We start from the raw sequence: 20,752 nt of genomic DNA, 5'->3' as shown, positions 1-20,752 counted from the left end.
GTCTGTACTGACCCTGAGAAAGACAGTGTCACACTGAGGGTCAGAGGTCAATGTGTTACTGTGTGTGTCTGTACTGACCCTGAGAGACACTGTCACACTGAGGGTCAGAGGTCAGTGTGTTACTGTGTGTCTGTACTGACCCTGAGAGAGACTGTCACACTGAGGGTCAGAGGTCAGTGTGTTACTGTGTGTCTGTACTGACCCTGAGAGACACTGTCACACTGAGGGTCAGAGGTCTGTGTGTTACTGTGTGTCTGTACTGACCCTGAGAGACACTGTCACACTGAGGGTCAGAGGTCAGTGTGTTACTGTGTGTCTGTACTGACCCTGAGAAAGACAGTGTCACACTGAGGGTCAGAGGTCAATGTGTTACTGTGTGTGTCTGTACTGACCCTGAGAGACACTGTCACACTGAGGGTCAGAGGTCAGTGTGTTACTGTGTGTCTGTACTGACCCTGAGCGGCACTGTCACACTGACGGTCAGAGGTCAGTGTGTTACTGTGTGTCTGTACTGACCCTGAGAGACTCCATCACACTGAGGGTCAGAGGTCAGTGTGTTACTGTGTGTCTGTACTGACCCTGAGCGGCACTGTCACACTGAGGGTCAGAGGTCAGTGTGTTACTGTGTGTCTGTACTGACCCTGAGAAAGACAGTGTCACACTGAGGGTCAGAGGTCAATGTGTTACTGTGTGTGTCTGTACTGACCCTGAGAGACACTCTCACACTGAGGGTCAGAGGTCAGTGTGTTACTGTGTGTCTGTACTGACCCTGAGCGGCACTGTCACACTTGGGGTCAGAAGTCAGTGTGTTACTGTATGTCTTTACTGACCCTGAGCAGCACTGTCACACTGAGGGTCAGAGGTCAGTGTGTTACTGTGTGTCTGTACTGACCCTGAGAGACACTGTCACACTGAGGTTCAGAGGTCAGTGTGTTACTGTGTGTGTCTGTACTGACCCTGAGAGACACTGTCACACTGAGGGTCAGAGGTGCGTGTTCAGAGGACAGTGATGTTCACTTTATCTGTCTCCACCAGGGTCTCCTAACATTACAGCCCCAGAGAAGAGGGTGAAGGCAGGAGATGACCTGACTCTGAACTGTGAGTCTGTGGGCGACACTGACACCCCCCTGTCCTGGAGGGTAGGAATGAAGATCATGCCTGGGGTACAGAGCCACCTTCCCTCTTCATCTTTCCAGGGAACCTCCAGCAGTCTGACACTGAGGGCTGACAAGAGCTTCATCAGGGAAACTGTGTTCTGTGAAATTCCTGAGACTGACTTGTCTGCATCGCTGAGACTGGAGTCCGTTCTCACAGGTACTACAGCACTGTACTGTCTGACTGGAGTCTGTTCTCACTACAGCACTGTACTGTCTAGTCTCTGACAGCAGCTTGTCTATCTCTTCCCTGTCTTCCCAGTTCCTCCTGCAGTGAAGGTCACTGGGCAGACCCAGCTGGTCCTGGGTCAGTCTGCCAGCCTCACCTGCCAGCTCTCCGGCTTCTACCCTGCCAGCTGGACCCTGCAGTGGCTCCTCAATGACAAGACTCTGGGCCCCCAGGCTGGCACACAGATCTCCAGGACTGAACCCCAGCCCAGTGAGGAGGGCACCTTCACACAGTCCAGCCTGGTCCAGCTCACAGGCAGCCTGGAGCTCAGGGCAGCAGCGCTGGTCTGCCAGGCGGAGTTCGAAGGCAAACACACTGAGAGAGACTCCATCACACTGAGGGTCAGAGGTCAGTGTGTTACTGTGTGTGTCTGTACTGACCCTGAGAGACACTGTCACACTGAGGGTCAGAGGTCAGTGTGTTACTGTGTGTGTCTGTAATGACCCCGAGAGACACTGTCACACTGAGGGTCAGAGGTCAGTGTGTTACTGTGTGTGTCTGTACTGACCCTGAGAGACACTGTCACACTGAGGGTCAGAGGTCAGTGTGTTACTGTGTGTGTCTGTACTGACCCTGAGAGACACTGTCACACTGAGGGTCAGAGGTCAGTGTGTTACTGTGTGTGTCTGTACTGACCCTGAGAAAGACAGTGTCACACTGAGGGTCAGAGGTCAGTGTGTTACTGTGTGTCTGTACTGACCCTGAGAGACACTGTCACACTGAGGGTCAGAGGTCAGTGTGTTACTGTGTGTCTGTACTGACCCTGAGAGACACGGTCACACTGAGGGTCAGAGGTCAGTGTGTTACTGTGTGTCTGTACTGACCCTGAGAGACTCCATCACACCGAGGGTCAGAGGTCAGTGTGTTACTGTGTGTCTGTACTGACCCTGAGAGACAGTGTCACACTGAGGGTCAGAGGTCAGTGTGTTACTGTGTGTCTGTACTGACCCTGAGAGACACTGTCACACTGAGGGTCAGAGGTCAGTGTGTTACTGTGTGTGTCTGTACTGACCCTGAGAGACACTGTCACACTGAGGGTCAGAGGTCAGTGTGTTACTGTGTGTCTGTACTGACCCTGAGAGACTCCATCACACTGAGGGTCAGAGGTCAGTGTGTTACTGTGTGTCTGTACTGACCCTGAGAGACACTGTCACACTGAGGGTCAGAGGTCAATGTGTTACTGTGTGTCTGTACTGACCCTGAGAGACACTGTCACACTGAGGGTCAGAGGTCAGTGTGTTACTGTGTGTGTCTGTACTGACCCTGAGAGACTCCATCACACTGAGGGTCAGAGGTCAGTGTGTTACTGTGTGTGTCTGTACTGACCCTGTAGTCACTGACCCTGAGAGACACTGTCACACTGGGGGTCAAAGGTCAGTGTGTTACTCTGCGTCTGTACTGACCCTGAGAGACACTGTCACACTGAGGGTCAGAGGTCAGTGTGTTACTGTGTGTCTGTACTGACACTGAGCGGCACTTTCACACTGAGGGTCAGAGGTCAGTGTGTTACTGTGTGTGTCTGTACTGACCCTGTAGTCACTGACCCTGAGAGACACTGTCACACTGGGGGTCAAAGGTCAGTGTGTTACTGTGCGTCTGTACTGACCCTGAGAGACACTGTCACACTGAGGGTCAGAGGTCAGTGTGTTACTGTGTGTCTGTACTGACCTGAGCGGCACTGTCACACTGAGGGTCAGAGGTCAGTGTGTTACTCTGTGTGTCTGTACTGCCCTGAGAAACACTGTCACACTGAGGGTCAGAGGTCAGTGTGTTACTGTGTGTCTGTACAGACCCTGAGAAACACTGTCACACTGAGGGTCAGAGGTCAGTGTGTTACTGTGTGTCTGTACTGACCCTGAGCAGCACTGTCACACTGAGGGTCAGAGGTCAGTGTGTTACTGTGTGTCTGTACTGACCCTGAGAGACACTGTCACACTGAGGGTCAAAGGTGAGAGTTCACAGGACAGTGATGTTCACTTATCTCTGTCTCCACCAGGGTCTCCTCACATTACAGCCCCAGAGAAGAGGGTGAAGGCAGGAGATGACCTGACTCTGAGCTGTGAGTCTGTGGGCGACACTGACACCCCCCTGTCCTGGAGGGTAGGAATGAAGAACATGTCTGGGGAACAGAGCCACCTTCCCTCTTCATCTTTCCAGGGAACCTCAAGCAGTCTGACACTGCGGGGTGACAAGAGCTTCATCAGGGAAACTGTGTTCTGTGAAATTCCTGAGACTGACTTGTCTGCATCCCTGAGACTGGAGTCCATTCTCACAGGTACTACAGCACTGTACTGTCTGATTGGAGTCTGTTCTCACTACAGCACTGTACTGTCTGTCTGAGACTGGAGTCTGTTCTCACTACAACACTGTACTGTCTGTCTGAGACTGGAGTCTGTTCTCACAGGACTACAACACTGTATTGTCTGTCTGAGACTGGAGCCTGTTCTCACTACAGCACTGTACTGTCTGTCTGAGACTGGAGTCTGTTCTCACAGGACTACAACACTGTACTGTCTGTCTGAGACTAGAGTCTGTTCTCACTACAGCACTGTACTGTCTGTCTGAGACTGGAGTCTGTTCTCACAGGACTACAACACTGTACTGTCTGTCTGAGACTGGAGTCTGTTCTCACTACAGCACTGTACTGTCTGTCTGAGACTGGAGTCTGTTCTCACTACAGCACTGTACTGTCTGTCTGAGACTGGAGTCTGTTCTCACTACAGCACTGTACTGTCTGTCTGAGACTGGAGTCTGTTCTCACTACAACACTGTACTGTCTGTCTGAGACTGGAGTCTGTTCTCACTACAGCACTGTACTGTCTGTCTGAGACTGGAGCCTGTTCTCACTACAGCACTGAACTGTCTGTCTGAGACTGGAGTCTGTTCTCACAGGACTACAACACTGTACTGTCTGTCTGAGACTGGAGTCTGTTCTCACTACAGCACTGTACTGTCTGTCTGAGACTGGAGTCTGTTCTCACTACAACACTGTACTGTCTGTCTGAGACTGGAGTTTGTTCTCCAGGACTATAGCTCACATTGGCCTTCTGACCTTCCTAATTTTCTTGTCTCTCTCTCTGTGTTGCAGTTGTCCCCACAGTGAAGATCAAGTCTCAAAATGAGCTGTTTCTTAACCAGACTGTCAACATCTCCTGTCTTGTTTCTGGCTTCTTTCCCCATAATGTCTCTGTGTCTTGGGAGCCCATGACACTCTCCAGAACTCCAGTGCAGGACCAGAACTGCACAAAGATCCAGAACCAGGATGGGACCTACACTGCCGAGCTCTGGGCCTGGTTCCTTTTCACTGAAGAGCTCAATGGCTCGGCAGTGTCCTGTGTGTCCATTTATGAGCAACTGTGGAGACAGAGTGACAACATCACACTGAGAGAGAGAAAGAAGCCGGAGAATATTCCAGACACTAGACAGCAGGATGAGGGTAAGGGAAGCACAGGGAAGTGGAGTGATGGCTGTAGTTGAGAAATGTCCAGGTTGTACAGAGTGTGAACTAAAGATTACCTGAGTGTGGGGCGTCCAGGGCTGTGCCTGCAGTAAACTGTCTCTGTCCTGCAGGGTCCTGTTCCTGTGAGCTATAAAGATGACCTGAGTGTGGGGTGTCCAGGGCTGTGCCTGCAGTAAAGTTTCTCTGTCCCACAGGATCCTACTCCTTTGAGCTGTAAAGATGACTTGAGTGTTGGGCATCCAGGGCTGTGCTTGCACTAACATTGTCTCTGTCCTGCAGGGTCCTATTCCTGTGAGCTGTAAAGATGACCTGAGTATGGGGTGTCCAGGGCTGTGCCTGCAGTAAAGTGTCTCTGTCTTTCAGGGCCCTCTACTGTCCTTCTGTACGCTGGTGTGGCCTGCGGCATAATTCTGTTCCTAGTGACCATGGCACTTCTGATGTACTGCAAACGCAGAGGTAATAGTTACTAACATGAGACTGTTGCAAAAGCAAGACAGTGCAACACTCTCACCAAAAATATCAATTGAAAGTGGCACAAGAATTTCCTCTCTTGTCTAAGGAGATAGTGCTGCAGAAAAGGACAGATTTAATTGAAACAATGGATGTCAGTAAATACAGTATAATTATTAACACCAAGGAGGATGGTGAATGTTCAAGGCTGACAGCTGTGTCTTCTCTTTCCAGGGGAGCAGCACAAGTCTGAGGACAGGTACGGTACGAGACAGAGACAGCAGATCTCATTGTGGCATGCTGGGACTGTGCACCAATATCATTATTTCCACAGAAGAATTTTGATTTCCCAGCATGCCCAGTACTTGACAGTGAGGAAAACAGCTTCTCTCTGACCTCAGAGTGGGCAGACACCTTCAACATGCGAGTTAGCAGAACACGAACACCCACTCCCACAGGCTCCCCTGACTGCCAACCTCCACTCTTGCTTTCTCCTCTGACCTCCAACCCCCGACCCCCATTCTCTCTCTCACCCCTGACCCCCGACCCCCTGTCTCTCTCCTCTGAACCCCGACCCCCCATCTCTCTCCTCTGACCCCTGACCCCCTCCCTGTCTCTCTCCCCTGACCCCTGACCCCCACTCACTTTCCAAGAAAGGGAACGAGATTCTCAAATGAACGAAGAATTGAAAAAGCAACAGAGAAGTGTAGTATTGGGAATGTGTATTTTATTAAGACACTGTATTTAGACAGCATGGGGATGACACGCACTGACCCGTCGTCTGCCTGTCTCTGTCCTCACAGTTCACCAGCTGACGGTGGAGCAGTGCTGCGCGTAAGTCCCCCGTCACACAGTCACAGACTGTCACACACAAGTGCTCCTGTCCCTCGTCAGGACACAGGTCAGTTCGTCTCCACCTGTAGGCGGGACGCACCTGATCTGAATACTCCTCTCAGTCCTGGGGTGACGGTGCTGTGACACCTGTCAGACACTCAGGTGAGAGCCTGAGACAGCATGGCAGACATGACATGACGGGGACAGCGTTCGGCTCTCCTCGTCAATCCCAGAGTCCCGTCCCCTCTCCAGTGGGTGACCCTCTGCTCTTCCACTGAGCTGCTCCAGGATCTCCTGCTGTTTGCTTCTTCCCCTGCAGGAGCCCGAGATCACCTACGCAGCTCTGGACATGAAGAAACTGAAGCCCAAAGCAGCGCCCCCTGCAGGACAGGACAGAACAGGACAAGGAGAGGTGAGTAATCACTGTTGAGATGCCGTGATTGTGACACTTTTTATATCACCGTGTGCATTTTAAACTACAATGAAAGTAAAATATACACAGCAACTTTTAAAACCTCCAATTTGTTCTGCGATTCAGAATCAGGCAACAAAGCTCCCAGCGATGTGTTGTGGCTCTATGACATTGTAAACAAGCAGGCTTGTGAATACACTTCTTTTAATCCAACAGACATATTGCTCTGAGCTCAAGTCGAGTTGATTTTGCCAACAAATACTACTTACATGTCAACTCTGCATGCAGAACAAGTTGGGACATTTCTGGAGTGAAATGTCAGTTGCACAACCTGTATTTATTCACTCCATCACATTACAGTGACTAGTGAGCAAGAAGGGCTGCTTCACAATGCAATTTGTGGGAACTCGAGTGTGAGTTTGCGACAACACGTTGACTTACAGTAGTTTCGCAAAGTTCACGATTTCGTGCATAATTCCGAAATTGTCAAATGTCAAATAATTTATTTAGTTTAAATAAGCAGTCTGGGAAACTGGGACTGCAGTTGCCTCTTTCATTTCTTGCCCTGCAGGACCCTACGGAGGTCACCTACGCCGCTCTGGACTTGAAGAGGCTGCCGAAGCCCAGAGCAGCGCCCCCTGCTGGTGAGGAGAGCACCGTGTATGCAGAGGTGAAGGGGGCACGAGGGAGGAAAGCTATCTCCGAGCCCAGGACCCCCCCTGCGTCTCTGGCCAGCGAGAGCACCGAGTATGCTAGCATCAACTTCAGGAGGAAGACCCGGAGAGGACAGGACTCGGTCCTGTACTACTGACACACACTGTCCACCTGCCCTCCTGTGAATGGCTGTAAATGACTGTGCTGTACTAGTATATTTCCAGGTGTTTTGTTTTTTCAGCTGCTTATCAGTATATTTTTTTAGACCCTTTTGGATTACATGAATATGTGTAAATATCCGAAGAAATCAGTCTGTCCGGAGAGTCGCAATGCAGGGGGAGATTGTGTTAGCAGACTGTTGCAAGAGTGGTCCAGCAGGGCGGCGCCGTGCCTGTCTGTGTGTCTGCAGACAGGAAGTGACATCACTGGGGTGTGTTAGCCGCTCTCTCCCAGCGACCTGCCCCGACAGCAGAGGGACAGCTGTGGACTGACCCCTGGCTTCCTGGAGCCTGACCCCCTTTCGTTACGGCGCGGCCTGAAGATCTGCAAGAGCTGGTCAAACCAGTGTCCCGAGAGTGACAAGGAGGGCTCATGGATAAGCTCTGCAGACACGAGGCCAAGAATGTCTCCCCCTAGTGGCAGGGTCCTGCCTGAGGATCCCCGAGGGCCAGAAAGGGCTTCATACAATCGAGCAGAACCAGCAGGGTCCAGGAGGCCCGGTCGCCAACGGTCTGTCTGTGTGCGTGAGGTGAAAAGGACAGGCGCCCCTCCCCCAAGACCTCCGGGTCAGAGGTCGGTGCCGAGAATCGCCCTGAAAGGAAATGCTTGTTTTAAATGAATGCGAGTGATAGTTTTATGCAAAGTGGCTTCCAGGTCCAGGCTAGAGAAGGTGAAGCGATCAACAGGCCTTTGTTGCAGGCTAGTTAAGGTACAGTAGCACGAGAGCAAGAAAGAGTTGTTCTCTCCTCTTTCTGTCTCTGTCCGTTTCCCCTGGCTAAGCTCTCTGTATAGCCACATAACAGAAGATACGATTCTCTCAGCTCCCCCCTCACCCAGCAACAGGATGCCATTCCGTTCCTGCCTTTCTTAAAATGTCTTGTTTTCTTTAATAATTCGTAGCTATTCGCAGTCTGCATGTTAAGTGAGAATTACAAGTATATAATGTTACATACAATTACAATGCTTTTGAGATCATCAAAGTGTTGTATAAATAACTGATAAAAACAATCATAGGTACAACAATCAATGTGAAGAGGCACAGCCTCCATTCTGCACCCATGTTTTGGACCTGCAACCTCTCAGTTCTGAATCCAGAGCCCTGATCACCACTCCACACTGTTCCACAATGGCCTACTGAGAGAGCTACAACAGCTGTGTCCCCTGTCCCAAGATCTGAACCTGCAACCTCAGTTTTGAGTCCATCTGCCTCTTTTTGTAAAGTCTGATAATTTTCTTGTTATTTGAAAATGTGATTAATCTAGAAATCAATAAAATGATCAGCAATTCCTCAGGGCAGTAAGATGCTGATCAATAAGACGCGTTTACTCTGTACAGTCATTAAGCACCCCTCTTCCTCTCAGCCAAATTGTGCTGTCTCTCTCTCCCTGGCTCAAAGCTTCTTGATGCATTTTTACGATATTGAAAAAGAATGGTATAAAACGACTATGAATGCTTGAATTATAAAGCACTTTAAATGCTCTGCTTTGTAAAATGTACATAATTTATTGTTTAAATTTAATTAATTTTGTAAATTACTGTACTGGGACTGTAGCTCCTATTGCAAACAGGACTGTTCTATAACTGGTTATGAATTGTCTCCTGCCATTTTTAACATTTCTGATACTTTCATAATCTTGTGAAATAAAACCAGATGTTAATTGAGTGGTTGTGAACTCATTTCAAGTGAAGAAAAGCAGCACACACACTTGCAGGTAGAGAGCAGACTCTTCCTAATGATTATTCCTGTTTCTCGTGCCCTAAACTCTTATGCCTCTTCTATGCTAATTCTATTTCATGCAATGTGCAGGGGATTAAGTGTAGTGTCTGAACCCCTCCTGCCTCTCCTCTGCCATCTCACATCTGCAAACACCTTCTGCCAACAGGACAGGGGGAGCTGGTTTGCTTTAAAATAAAGTCAAGTCTAGGAAATACCTGTTGCAAGACACCTGAGCTGTTGATCACTGCAGCAGGAAAACGAAACCAATTTGTCCTAGACAAGATTGTGTGGTTTTTGATTTATGGCAGTTGCAATTGGCTTAAACCCACCCACACTAGAGCCCAGAACCACACTCAAGACAGGCACTGGTCTTTTCCTACAGCCCCCTCTTGTGGAACCAAGGGGAACCGACAGCCTTGGCTAACCACCCATGAATCAAGATGCATAAATGGATAATTTTAGTAAAATATAAAAACCCCATAATAACATTGCAGGAGCTGGTCATTTGCACCAGATCACAAGGAAACACCCACACTGGAGCATACAACCAACTACACACACAGTACCTCAGTCAGACAAGCAGCTTGTCACGGATATATGACAAGCTCTTTCAAAGCCAGTGAAGGAGCTCTTTCAAAATCAACCCTTGCAAGACTCTAGATTCAAACATTTCTATGACCAAATTGATTTTATTTAGCACCTTTAGAAGTTGCTTCTCAAAGTGCTTTACTGTAAGAAAAAAAGCACACAATGAGAGAAGACAGCAGAATGACTTAATTACAATAAGGGTTTGGAATACAGCAGGAAAGCAAAAGGGCAGACCGAGAACTAATTAAATAAAAGCCCTTCTCTAAAGAAGGCTCCGAGTCTTGATCTGAAAGTGCTCAGGTATGGAGACTCTCTGATATCCCTGGGGATAGAATTCCACAGCTTTGGGGCATAACAGGAGAAGGCTCCATCATCCAAAGTATGTAATCAAATCCAAATCAAAGTTTATTTATCAATTGCACAACAATACAGCGTGCAGCAGTAGTTGCTGGCAATGAAATGTCTGTAGACAGGCTTGTGGGGACAGAGGGGAGACCAGAATCACACAAGCGAAGGCTGCAAGGTGGGGAGCAGGACCACAGTAAGTCAAACAGGTACTGAGGTGCCGAGGCTCAGGTTCCAGTCCAGGTTCACTCGCTGCAGCTGGACAACAACGGTCACTTGGTCGCAGCTGCAGGCGGGGTTTCCCTGTGTTCTTGAGAGCAGCATGCGGGTCAGTATCAGCACGCCAGCTTGGTCAACACAACGACTGAGTCAGGTCAGCACGCGGGTCAGTATCTGGGTCGGGCCAGCACACAGGTTGGGTCAGTACGTGCACTGGGCACACATGTGAGTCAGGTCAGCACACAGGTTGGGTCAGTACGTGCACTGGGCACACATGTGAGTCAGGTCAGCACACGGGTTGGGTCAGTACGTGCGCAGGGCCCACATGCGAGTCAGGTCAGCAGCACAGGGGTCCCGTACACAGGAGCAGCACTGCTATCCCAAATCGGGAGGCGGCTCACTCCCGGCTCACTCCCCGCTCACTTGCGGTTCAGTCCCTGCTCACTCGGGGTTCAGTCCTGGTTCAGACCCTGCTCACTCCCCGCTCACTCGCGGTTCAGTCCCCGCTCACTCGGGGTTCAGTCCTGGTTCAGACCCTGCTCACTCCGGGCTCAGTCCCTGCTCACTCCCAACTCACTCCTGGTTCAGTCCCTGCTCACTCCCCGCTCACTCACAGTTCAGTCCCTGCTCACTCGTGGTTCAGTCCTGGTTCAGACCCTGCTCACTCCCTGCTCACTCCCGGCTCAGTCCCTGCTCAGTCCCTGCTCACTCCCCGCTCACTCGCTGTTCAGTCCCTGCTCACTCCCCGCTCACTCCCGGCTCAGTCCCTGCTCAGTCCCTGCTCAGTCCCCGCTCAGTCCCCGCTCAGTCCCCGCTCAGTCCCCGCTCACTCGCGGTTCAGTCCCTGCTCACTCCCCGCTCACTCGCGGTTCAGTCCGTGCTCACTCCCCGCTCACTCGCGGTTCAGTCCCTGCTCACTCGCGGTTCAGTCCCTGCTCACTCCCCGCTCACTCGCGGTTCATTCCTGGTTCAGTCCCGGTTCAGGGGGCAGATGCTCAGAGGGTTCTTGTCACCGGTGCCCGGGTTGAACAGGGGGTAGAGCTTCTCCTGCTGCTCCAGGTGGAACGTGAAGATCCGGCTTCTGCTCTCGGCGTTGAAGAAGCTCAGCTGGCCGCCCTCGCAGTCCAGAAACACCCCCATCTTCGCGGGCCTCAGCTCGGCAGGTAACGGGACCGGGGGGTTGGTGCTGGCCCGGAAACCGCCCTGCACGTCCGACACCAGGAGCCAGAAGCCAGTGCGAGGAGAACAGGTAGACTCCTGCTTCTCCCAGGCCGACTCCGCCATCACGCCCACCCACCAGGACTGCTTCTGCTCCAGGCACACCTCCCAGTACTGCCGGCCCGAGGAGAAGCCCTCGCAGCCCAGGACACAGGTGTGGTGGCGGAACCGCCTAGGACTGTCGGGCCGGGCCGGGTCAGGATCCAGCGCGTCCCGGACTTTCTTCCCATCAGGGGTCAGCTTCAGGAGGGGGTGTGCCGTCTTCAGATCCAGCGTCACGTCCACTGGGGGGGAGCAGAACAAACACTGGTCTCCATCATCGCAGCAGATCGGACACCACAGACCACGAGACACAAGACGGGTCACAGACAGGAGGAGGCTGCTCGGCTCGTCTGGCCCGTCTGATACTCAGTAGCTCATTGGTCCCGGGATCTCAGCCGGCTGCTTCTTGAAAGGAGCCAGGATATTGGCTTTAACAGAATGGCTGGAGCGGCGTGTTCCACACTCCCACCACCCTTTGTGTCAAGAAGTGCCTCCTGCTCGGTTTGAAAACACACTCCGATAGAGAAAAGGACCAGAAGTTTTCTGGAGACAGGATTCAGCAGCAGGATCCGTGGACACACAGATGAGTCCAAGCATAGGTTGAGGGCAGGTATCTGAGGTCCAATAAAGATGTCCTAACAGATTTGTGGGGGTCTGAAACAGGAGGCACGTCTTTACACAGAGAGTTGTAGGGGTCTGGGACAAGCTGCCCAGCCATGTTGGGACTCTTGGAACAACTAGCTATTTAATCACAAACAGGGAAGATGGGTCGAAGAGCCTCCTCTCAGTGGGAACTGGGCTTATAGGTGTGAAGAAAAGAAAGAAGGAAATTACCTGCAGCGTCGATCATTCTGCCCCATTCTGCAGGAGAGAGAAGAGAAGGACATTATTCTGGTGGACATGACAAGACTCATCAATCTGCCTTCATGAGGGCACTGGCCAATCTGAGAATCAATATCAATCAGATCTGCTTCACAAGGCTTCCCCCCTGCCCTGCCAGTGTTATCTTACTGGGGTGGATACCTGAAGTCTCCACATTTTTACTCAAAGCTTGAGTGCTCACAATGATCACTTCTATGCCTTAAGCATAGAAACAAAAACAAAAAAAAACACTTCTGACTGCACGAATATTCGCTGTCTTTGCATGGCAAACCTGGCGGTGGTCGGAGGTACACAGTAACCTTGACCAGCCACAGCACACTCATGGGAATCCCGAGGTGCCCCCTTGCGACGGGGAGACAGCCGAGGAGCCCCGAGCCCGCTGCACTCTGTACTGACTCTCGTCTGCAGGTTCATACTCACCACCGAGAAGCTGCTCTTTCTCAGTCTCTGAAAGAAAGCAGAGCACCAATATAACTACCAAGATTGACAATTTCTGACCATGATACCCTTGTTTATTCAAAACCAATCTTTTCTTAAATAACCAAAGGGGATTATATATAAGAGTACACAGTGTACTCAGTACTCAGTGAGACAGCAGCACACTGTACAGCCCGTCGGGGAGACAGCAGCACACTGTACAGCCCGTCGGTGTGACAGCAGCACACTGTACAGCCCGTCGGTGTGACAGCAGCACACTGTACAGCCCGTCGGTGTGACAGCAGCACACTGTACAGCCCGTCGGTGTGACAGCAGCACACTGTACAGCCCGTCGGTGTGACAGCAGCACACTGTACAGACAGCAGTATGCTGACCAGACTAGAAGACAATAAAGAACACAGTCTTCAACTCGGAGTATTGTTTACTCACCTTTTCCTGCAGTTTTATCAGTAGGGGAGTGATGTTTTTGATCTGAAAACAGAGAAACGCTATCAGTCTGAGTGATCACTGCCCACTCACAAGCAGGCTGCGACGCAGGATGAGAGGGTGTGTGGATTCTGGGACAGAATGTGGAAGGACTGGGAGAAGATTGGGTAAAACCGGGAATTGCTTTACCAGACACGCTCCTCCAGGTAAAGTCTCCTGATTTTGTTTTGTCATGTTGGCACATCATGATCAACAGGGGGCATGAAGATTAGATCTTGGGTCCACATGGGATTTCTGCTGGGACACCAGTGGCCTCCCCCCTTGAAAGACATGCTGGCTGGAGGGTGTGGCCGGATCCCCTTTCCTGGTCGCATGGTGCTGGAGTAACAACACGATCCAGCCCCTGCATCAGCCACTTCTCTCACTCTGATCACCCCTTCTGGAGTGACTTGTACCATGATCCACACACCCAGACTCTCACTCTGATCACCCCATCTGGAGTGACTTGTACCATGATCCACACACTCAGAGTCTCACTCTGATCACCCCATCTGGAGTGACTTGTAACCTGATCCACTGAAGTACTGTAGATTGTACGAAGTGTCTTACAGAAAGTAATCCCGACAGAGCCTGAAGAATTGAAACACAAAGATATTCACCTTTCCAGTGTTTCCAGATGAACAGGGCAGCAGAAATCACAAGGAGCAGCATCAGGACCAAGAGAGTGATGAAGGCTGTTCTCCAGTCAGCTGAACAACTATCCTCTGTTGGAGATAGAGAGGTTAACACAGACACACTGACTGGACACTCCAGTACATTAACACTGCACTGAGAGAGAGGGGTTAATACAGTACAGACACACTGACTGGACACTCCAGTACATTAACACTGCACTGAGAGAGAGGGGTTTATACAGTCCAGACACACTGACTGGACACTCCAGTACATTAACACTGCACTGAGAGAGAGGGGTTAATACAGCACAGACACACTGACTGGACACTCCAGTACATTAACACTGCACTGAGAGAGAGGGGTTAATACAGTCCAGACACACTGACTGGACACTACAGTACATTAACACTGCACTGAGAGAGACCTGCATTAGAGGTAAAACGGTCTGAAGCAGGGGCGCGCTTCCACAAAGAGACATCTCTAGGCGAGTCTCGCACTCCCTCCCACACAGCTGGACCGAACTGTACCACAGTGAGCTGGCCAGCAGGGCGGCGACAGTGGCGTACCTGCGGTGTGGTGCGGCAGACCCACCCTGCTCTCCCTCCCGTCCTGCCCCGCGGCGTGGCTGACGATACAGGCCAGCCAGGCGTGGCTGCCGGGGGCCAGCGGGAGCCAGCTGCTGGCGGTGACCAGTCCGCGGGGGTCCGCGCTGTAGTGGGGGGCCGGGGCGCTCACATTCGCCCCGGTGTCGTCCGTCCAGCGGAGCCACGGCTGGGGCGACCAGCCCTCCGACACACAGCTCACGTTCAGCCGCCCCCTGTCCTCCATGGGCACCACCCTCAGCACCGGGGGCATCCCTACGGCTGGGAGAGAGGGGGCACACGCCGCACACCGTTCAGACAGGACACAGTAAAAAACAAGAGCAGGACCTGAACAGGCTTGTCTGGCCAGATCAGCTCTGTCTGAGGCTCACTGTGGGAATCCCTCACTCGGGAGACACTTGGATTTTACACGTCTCGCAGAGGAAAGCTACAAGGTAGGAAACAGCAAAGTACAGGATCAGTGACCACAGGCTGGACACAGACACACCTGGCTGCCCAGAGAGGACAGGCTCAGTGACACAGCCTGGACACAGAAACTGGACACAGGCAGACCTGGCTGTCCAGAGAGGACAGGCTCAGTGACACAGCTTGGACACAGACAGACCTGGCTGTCCAGAGAGGACAGGCTCAGTGACACAGCCTGGCCACAGAAACTGGACACAGGCAGACCTGGCTGTCCAGAGAGGACAGGCTTTGCTCCCAATGCCAATGGGGGAAATAGAGGCAGAGATGCACTTCCTGCACTGTAACAAATATTCTGGGATTAGACAAACATTCTTCACCCAGATTTACTGATGTAATCCCAGCACTTCCACACCTGTCAAAATCAGAACAGCTCCCAATTCTGCTGGGAGAGGGAGGAGGGAACTCAGTTGAACTGGCAGCCCAATATGTGATCTCCTTTTTTTTAAGTGAGCCTAGCTCTCAATAATATTTTATGTGTTGTATGTTGTATGTAAATGTCCTTGTATGTATTTGTATTTGTACTGCAATGTCTGTAGATGTTTTACAGATTGCACACGCTTTAGCAACACTGTACTTCATTTGTCATGCCAATAAAGCTTCTTGAATTGAAACTGAAAATTGACAGAAGGAGCAGAGACACACAGAGACAGGGACTCTGTGCCAGAGAGAGGAGAGAGAAGGAGCAGAGACACACAGAGACACAGACTCTGTACCAGAGAGAGGAGAGAGAAGGAGCAGAGACACACAGAGACACAGACTCTGTGCCAGAGAGAGGAGAGAGAAGGGACAGAGACACACAGAGACAGGGACTCTGTACCAGAGAGAGGAGAGAGAAGGGACAGAGACACACAGAGACAGGGACGCTGTGCCAGAGAGAGGACAGTGAAACAGACTCTGGTTCACTCACCGGTCACTCTGAGCAGGACGCTCTTGTCCTCGTACCATTGATCGCTGGACACGTAGCAGGAGAACTGCCCCGCGTCCTGCAGGCTCACCCGCTCAATCCGCAGGGAGACATTGGCCTTCTGGAGCTCCTCCACAGCGACCAGGGACGCTCGGCCCTGGAAGTCGGAGTCCAGCTTCAGGACCGGGTCCTTCCCAGGCTGAAACGCCACCGGCGTTTCGAATCTCCCAGCCCGGTACCAGCGCAGCTCCAGCCCCTCAGCACTCTGGTTGGGAGAGAGCCAGCAGGGCAGCAGGACAGAACCTCCCCACCGGGCCTCAATGGGACTGGACACTGACACCGAGAAGACACCTGAGGACAGCAGGACAGACACACTGAGCACTGCTGGACAGGACACTGAGAGACAGCAGGACAGACACACTGAGCACTGCTGGACAGGACAGGACACTGGGAGACAGCAGTACAGACATACTGAGCACTCTGGACAGGACACTGAGAGACAGCAGGACAGACACACTGAGCACTGCTGGATAGGACAGGACACTGAGAGACAGCAGGGCAGACATACTGAGCACTGCTGGACAGGACACTGAGAGACAGCAGGAGAGACACACTGAGCACTGCTGGACAGGACAGGACAGGACATTGGGAGACAGCAGTACAGACATACTGAGCACTGCTGGACAGGACACTGAGAGACAGCAAGAGAGACACACTGAGCACTCAGGACAGGACAGGACACTGAGAGACTGCAGGGCAGACATACTGAGCACTCTGGACAGGACAGGACACTGAGAGACAGCAGGACAGACATACTGAGCACTGCTGGACAGGACACTGAGAGACAGCAGGAGAGACACACTGAGCACTGCTGGACAGGACAGGACAGGACACTGGGAGACAGCAGTACAGACATACTGAGCACTCTGGACAGGACAGGACACCTGGAGACAGCAGGAGAGACACACTGAGCACTGCTGGACAGGACAGAGACACTGAGCAGTGCAGTAACAGTACTAGCAGCAGTAACATCAGTACTCACCAGCTCCAGAGACACAGGGTGAAGCCCACATCCACAGGCTCAGCGTCAGGATCCACAGCCACAGCCCTGCTGACGAAAAACAAGACACGAGCGACTCGCTAAACTGCGCTAGATTTTCGCCTCCAGTCGGACTGGCCCCTCGCTCCCATCTGTCTGCAGCGGCGGCGGTGGCTGTGGAACAGGGGGCGCTGTGGGGTCAGATAACTATCACACAGCAGCGTGACTGGCCAGCCCGTCTTCTGGCGGCTCAGGAGGCCTGAGTGCACAGACGGATCATGAGGTGTATTTCGGTTACACACACAAGCACTCTACTCTCGTACCCCAGCTCCAGCCATCACGCCAGAACACCTTCTATTCCACAGCGGGGCTCGTGGACACCTGTGTGAGAACGTGACTCTCGCCCGCCACCGATTACCTGATAAATTAACACTCACTATCTATATAGTCTATATCTATATGAATCGATATACAGGCGGCGAAGCGGTGCCTCTGTGGCTAAGGATCTGTGCCTGTGGCTGGAAGGTTGCCGGTTCAAATCCCACAGCCGGCAGAGGAATCCTACTCTGTTGGGCCCCCGAGCAAGGCCCTTAACCCCAACTGCTCCAGGGGCAGTGTACAATAGCAGACCCTGTGCTCTGACCCCAAGCTTCTCTCCCTGTCTGTGTGTCTCATGGAGAGCAAGCTGGGGTATGCGAAAAGACAAATTCCTAATGCAAGAAATTGTATAGGGCTAATAAAGCAACATTATCATTATCATTACAGGTGACTCTGGTGGCAGGCGAGCTGGAGCTCATACAGGTGTGTCAGTGCTGCAGAGCTGCTGGTGAGACTGTAGGCAGTAGCAGGGCCCGCAGTACCGCAACTGGAATAACACCCCCGAGCTGAACTCACCTTCACGTTACTGCAGCTCAGGTGTGAAAGAAGTGAAAATAAAACACAGTCAGTCTCTCTGTCACACCACTCTCTCTCACACACAAGGCATAACTGAGTCAGGTCTGTCTGTGTCCAGTTTCTATGGCCAGGCTGTGGACACAGAGCCTGTCCTCTCTGCACAGCCAGGTCTGTCTGTGTCCAGGCTGTTATCACTGAGCCTGTCCTCACTGAGCAGCCAGGTCTGTCTGTGTCCAGTTTCTGTGTCCAGGCTGTGTTACTGAGCCTGTCCTCTCTGGACAGTCAGGTCTATGTCCACTTTCTATGGCCAGGCTGTGGTCACTGAGCCTGTCCTCTCCAGACAGCCATGTCTTTACTGTAAATGTCCAGTTTTTTGTTTCTGTTTTTGCAACACTCCTGTAAATCTGTGCGAATTGCTCTGTGTTCAAGCCTTGGTCTCAGTGTGAGAGTGCGCTGTGCTGTCTGGACGGGCCAGGATGTTCATCACTACCTGGCATAGAATTCACGCCATCATTGTTTACAAGTGTTCGTCTCTTTTATGCCAAATACCGTCGCGCCAGCAAAGCTTTTTAGTATCGTTTTGGCCGAAGAAGCGGATACACAGAGACCCCGAGAGAGACAGAGCTCCGCTTATCTCATCTGCGCAGTTCTTAAGCGCACGGAGGCTCTGAGATGCTCTTGTGCCGAAAATAAAAATCGCCTCACGGCCTCCTTCGTTGGCACGTTTCTACGCTTACTCCCGCCTCACGACAACAATCTTATTTTCATAAACAGTACCGCACCTGTCCTTCTCGGTATCCTTCGCTCGACTGCGCAGAGATTTCTCCTCAGTCCGGGAAACATTTTTCCCGGGACGATAACGTTAGCACCTTCCGCCATAACGAAGACCGCGGAGAAGCGAGATGCGCCCCAGCTGCGCACAGAGGCTGACAGCCTCAGCCTGCCAATCCCGTTACTGGACATTCACTGCCTGCGAATGGAAACAAGACACTGGTTTCAAGACTCCAGTTCAAAGGGCCTTATTGGAAGGACTTGATCGATTGCGGTGTAGCTGAAGCAGTAAGATTGATCAAACATTTACAAAAACACTGCTGACGCAGCTATCTACTCGAGCATTTACAAATAACAACTTACTACGAGGCTGGGCAAAAAGACCGCTTAAGTAAGTAGTAAGAAAATTTAATAATTCTAGCATAAACAATCTGACACATGAATTCATAAACAAAACGCTTATACATGGAGAATTGTATGAGAGTTCAAGTAGAAGAAAAAGGCATAACTAGACAAAAAAAATCCTTTGCAACTGAGGTTTCTCATCGTTAAAATGTCTCTTCTCCCTCGGATCTCAGATTCCCGGTAAATCCAGTTGAAGGAGGGGAAAATCCAATTCAAATACAGTAGAGATCATTATAAACGACAAAGAAACTCCAGACAGGTGACGGTTAATGTACTATAGATAAGGGCAGGGTTTTACAACCAGGTATTAAAAACACATCTATCCCGAGACTTAGGAACTTCATGCCTTCCGGAAAAAGCCTCGTATAAGGAAAACTCATAATTAATTAAATTACCATAAATTTATATGGGGGAAAATTATAATGCACGCCTGACCCCAAGCATTCAACCTATTCTCACCCGTAAATGCTCAAAATACAGCCCAAAACATTTACACAACAAGCACAAATTCAGTTTATTACTTAATGCTGTTCAACAAGAATATAATAACCGTTCACTGTTTCTTGACATCGTTTAATTTCGCCATTAAAACTTGAAGGAAAAAGTATTCAAACATGTAAAAATTAGTGAACGAACGTAGCCTAGCCTAAATGTTTGCTATTGAAAGCTACAGCGATAAATGGTAGGCGCATTCATTATAATAACACTGAAGTAAATAAGGACAAACGGCTAATTATCATAAATAACTGTTATTGCAAACAACAGCACAAATCAATGTTAAACCGTAACATACTATGTAGTGTATTGTTTAATCATTTATAAATAAACAACATACAAGTCTGAATAACGTTTCTAAACTGTAGAGTAATAAATGAGAAAATGCTCGTTCAGATTCTCACCTGACAAGCTGACAATCGAGTGACGAAGAGCAGAGGGGTGACTGAGACAGGCTGTCGTTGTCGTTTTGGACGCTGTGATGGTGATGACTGACAGGGGGTGGTGGCGTACATCTCGATACGCGATGTTGAAGCCTGGGTATCCGTAGGAATAGGAGTGTGGGGAAGTAAGGCAGCACCTCTCGTCTTTTTATCACAAAGGTCTCGGTAACATTGAATAGCATCGCCCATGTGAGCTCTCAACCGACGAACTCTTTCGAGGTTACCCTCGTTTCCGTCCGCTTAAGAATCTGCCGCATCAGTAAAGGCAAAATACTGACGAAGTGTTGCGGTATCCATCTCTTTCGGCAGCTCGCCACTGGCTTCATCGTCCTCCCCCAGTCCTCAGGCATCAAGCTGCAGGATCTCTTCCTTCGTCAGCTCGTCCGTCTGGGACTGTGGCACCTCTTGGGCATAACATCTTCACCACTGGTCTCCTTGAATCCACCTTTGTTAACAAGCTTCACCGTGTCTTGTTCCGTGGGTACAAAGCCTTCAAAGTCATTCACAAATTCAGGCGCAAGTTTTTTCCCCATGCAGTATTCATTGTTTTTGTACTTTCTCCCATGCAGTTCCTTGATCCTCCACAGCCGTGGTTAAATCGTTTCTATTGTTTTTCAATGAATCCTTAATCTTAAAGTGTTTTAATCTTTGCTGTCCAGTCCATCAGTGAGAGATATTTGATCACCAACTGCATCTTACATGCCTTAAAGCTTGATATAATACCTTGGTCCATTGGTTGGCTTAAAGATGTTGTGACATATTGGAACAGACA

The 20,752-nt window shown here is 50.8% G+C and overlaps 2 protein-coding genes across 5 annotated transcripts in view; one reads left to right on the top strand and one right to left on the bottom strand.

Annotated features, from left to right (window-relative positions):
- Positions 1–9,074, top strand: part of LOC148656781 (vascular cell adhesion protein 1-like) — a 29,208-nt gene extending 20,134 nt beyond the window's left edge. The window contains exons 6-14 of one of the 3 annotated variants that reach the window (XM_088642624.1): positions 1,036–1,314; positions 1,417–1,731; positions 3,380–3,658; positions 4,472–4,819; positions 5,207–5,299; positions 5,528–5,552; positions 6,097–6,127; positions 6,447–6,539; positions 7,111–9,074. In XM_088642624.1, coding sequence (XP_088498750.1) covers positions 1,036–1,314; positions 1,417–1,731; positions 3,380–3,658; positions 4,472–4,819; positions 5,207–5,299; positions 5,528–5,552; positions 6,097–6,127; positions 6,447–6,539; positions 7,111–7,350 — 1,703 coding nt within the window. In that variant the 3' untranslated portion in view covers positions 7,351–9,074. The remainder of the gene's footprint in view (positions 1–1,035; positions 1,315–1,416; positions 1,732–3,379; positions 3,659–4,471; positions 4,820–5,206; positions 5,300–5,527; positions 5,553–6,096; positions 6,128–6,446; positions 6,540–7,110) is intronic. The other 2 variants (XM_088642625.1, XM_088642626.1) reach the window with 2 other exon arrangements.
- On the bottom strand, positions 6,004–19,320 carry LOC148656780 (butyrophilin subfamily 1 member A1-like). Of its 2 annotated transcripts, none has more exons than XM_088642627.1 (10): positions 18,649–19,320; positions 16,976–17,044; positions 15,937–16,284; positions 14,529–14,825; positions 13,947–14,051; positions 13,291–13,332; positions 12,844–12,870; positions 12,376–12,402; positions 11,237–11,783; positions 6,004–6,507 (listed from the first exon to the last, which is right to left on the bottom strand). In XM_088642627.1, the coding sequence occupies exons 1-9, from the start codon at positions 18,827–18,829 to the stop codon at positions 11,251–11,253; spliced, it is 1,629 nt and encodes a 542-aa protein (XP_088498753.1). In that variant the 5' UTR covers positions 18,830–19,320; the 3' UTR covers positions 6,004–6,507; positions 11,237–11,250. The 2 variants fall into 2 exon arrangements, with proteins under 2 accessions (XP_088498753.1, XP_088498754.1); XM_088642628.1 differs by having other exon boundaries at positions 9,345–11,783; positions 16,976–17,041.
- Positions 19,321–20,752: the final 1,432 nt, after the last annotated feature.

Source organism: Lepisosteus platostomus, chromosome 8 (assembly GCF_059453375.1).
Source record: "Lepisosteus platostomus isolate fLepPlt1 chromosome 8, fLepPlt1.hap1, whole genome shotgun sequence".
Lineage (NCBI taxonomy): Eukaryota > Metazoa > Chordata > Actinopteri > Semionotiformes > Lepisosteidae > Lepisosteus > Lepisosteus platostomus.
This window is presented reverse-complemented; position numbering and strand designations above follow the sequence as displayed.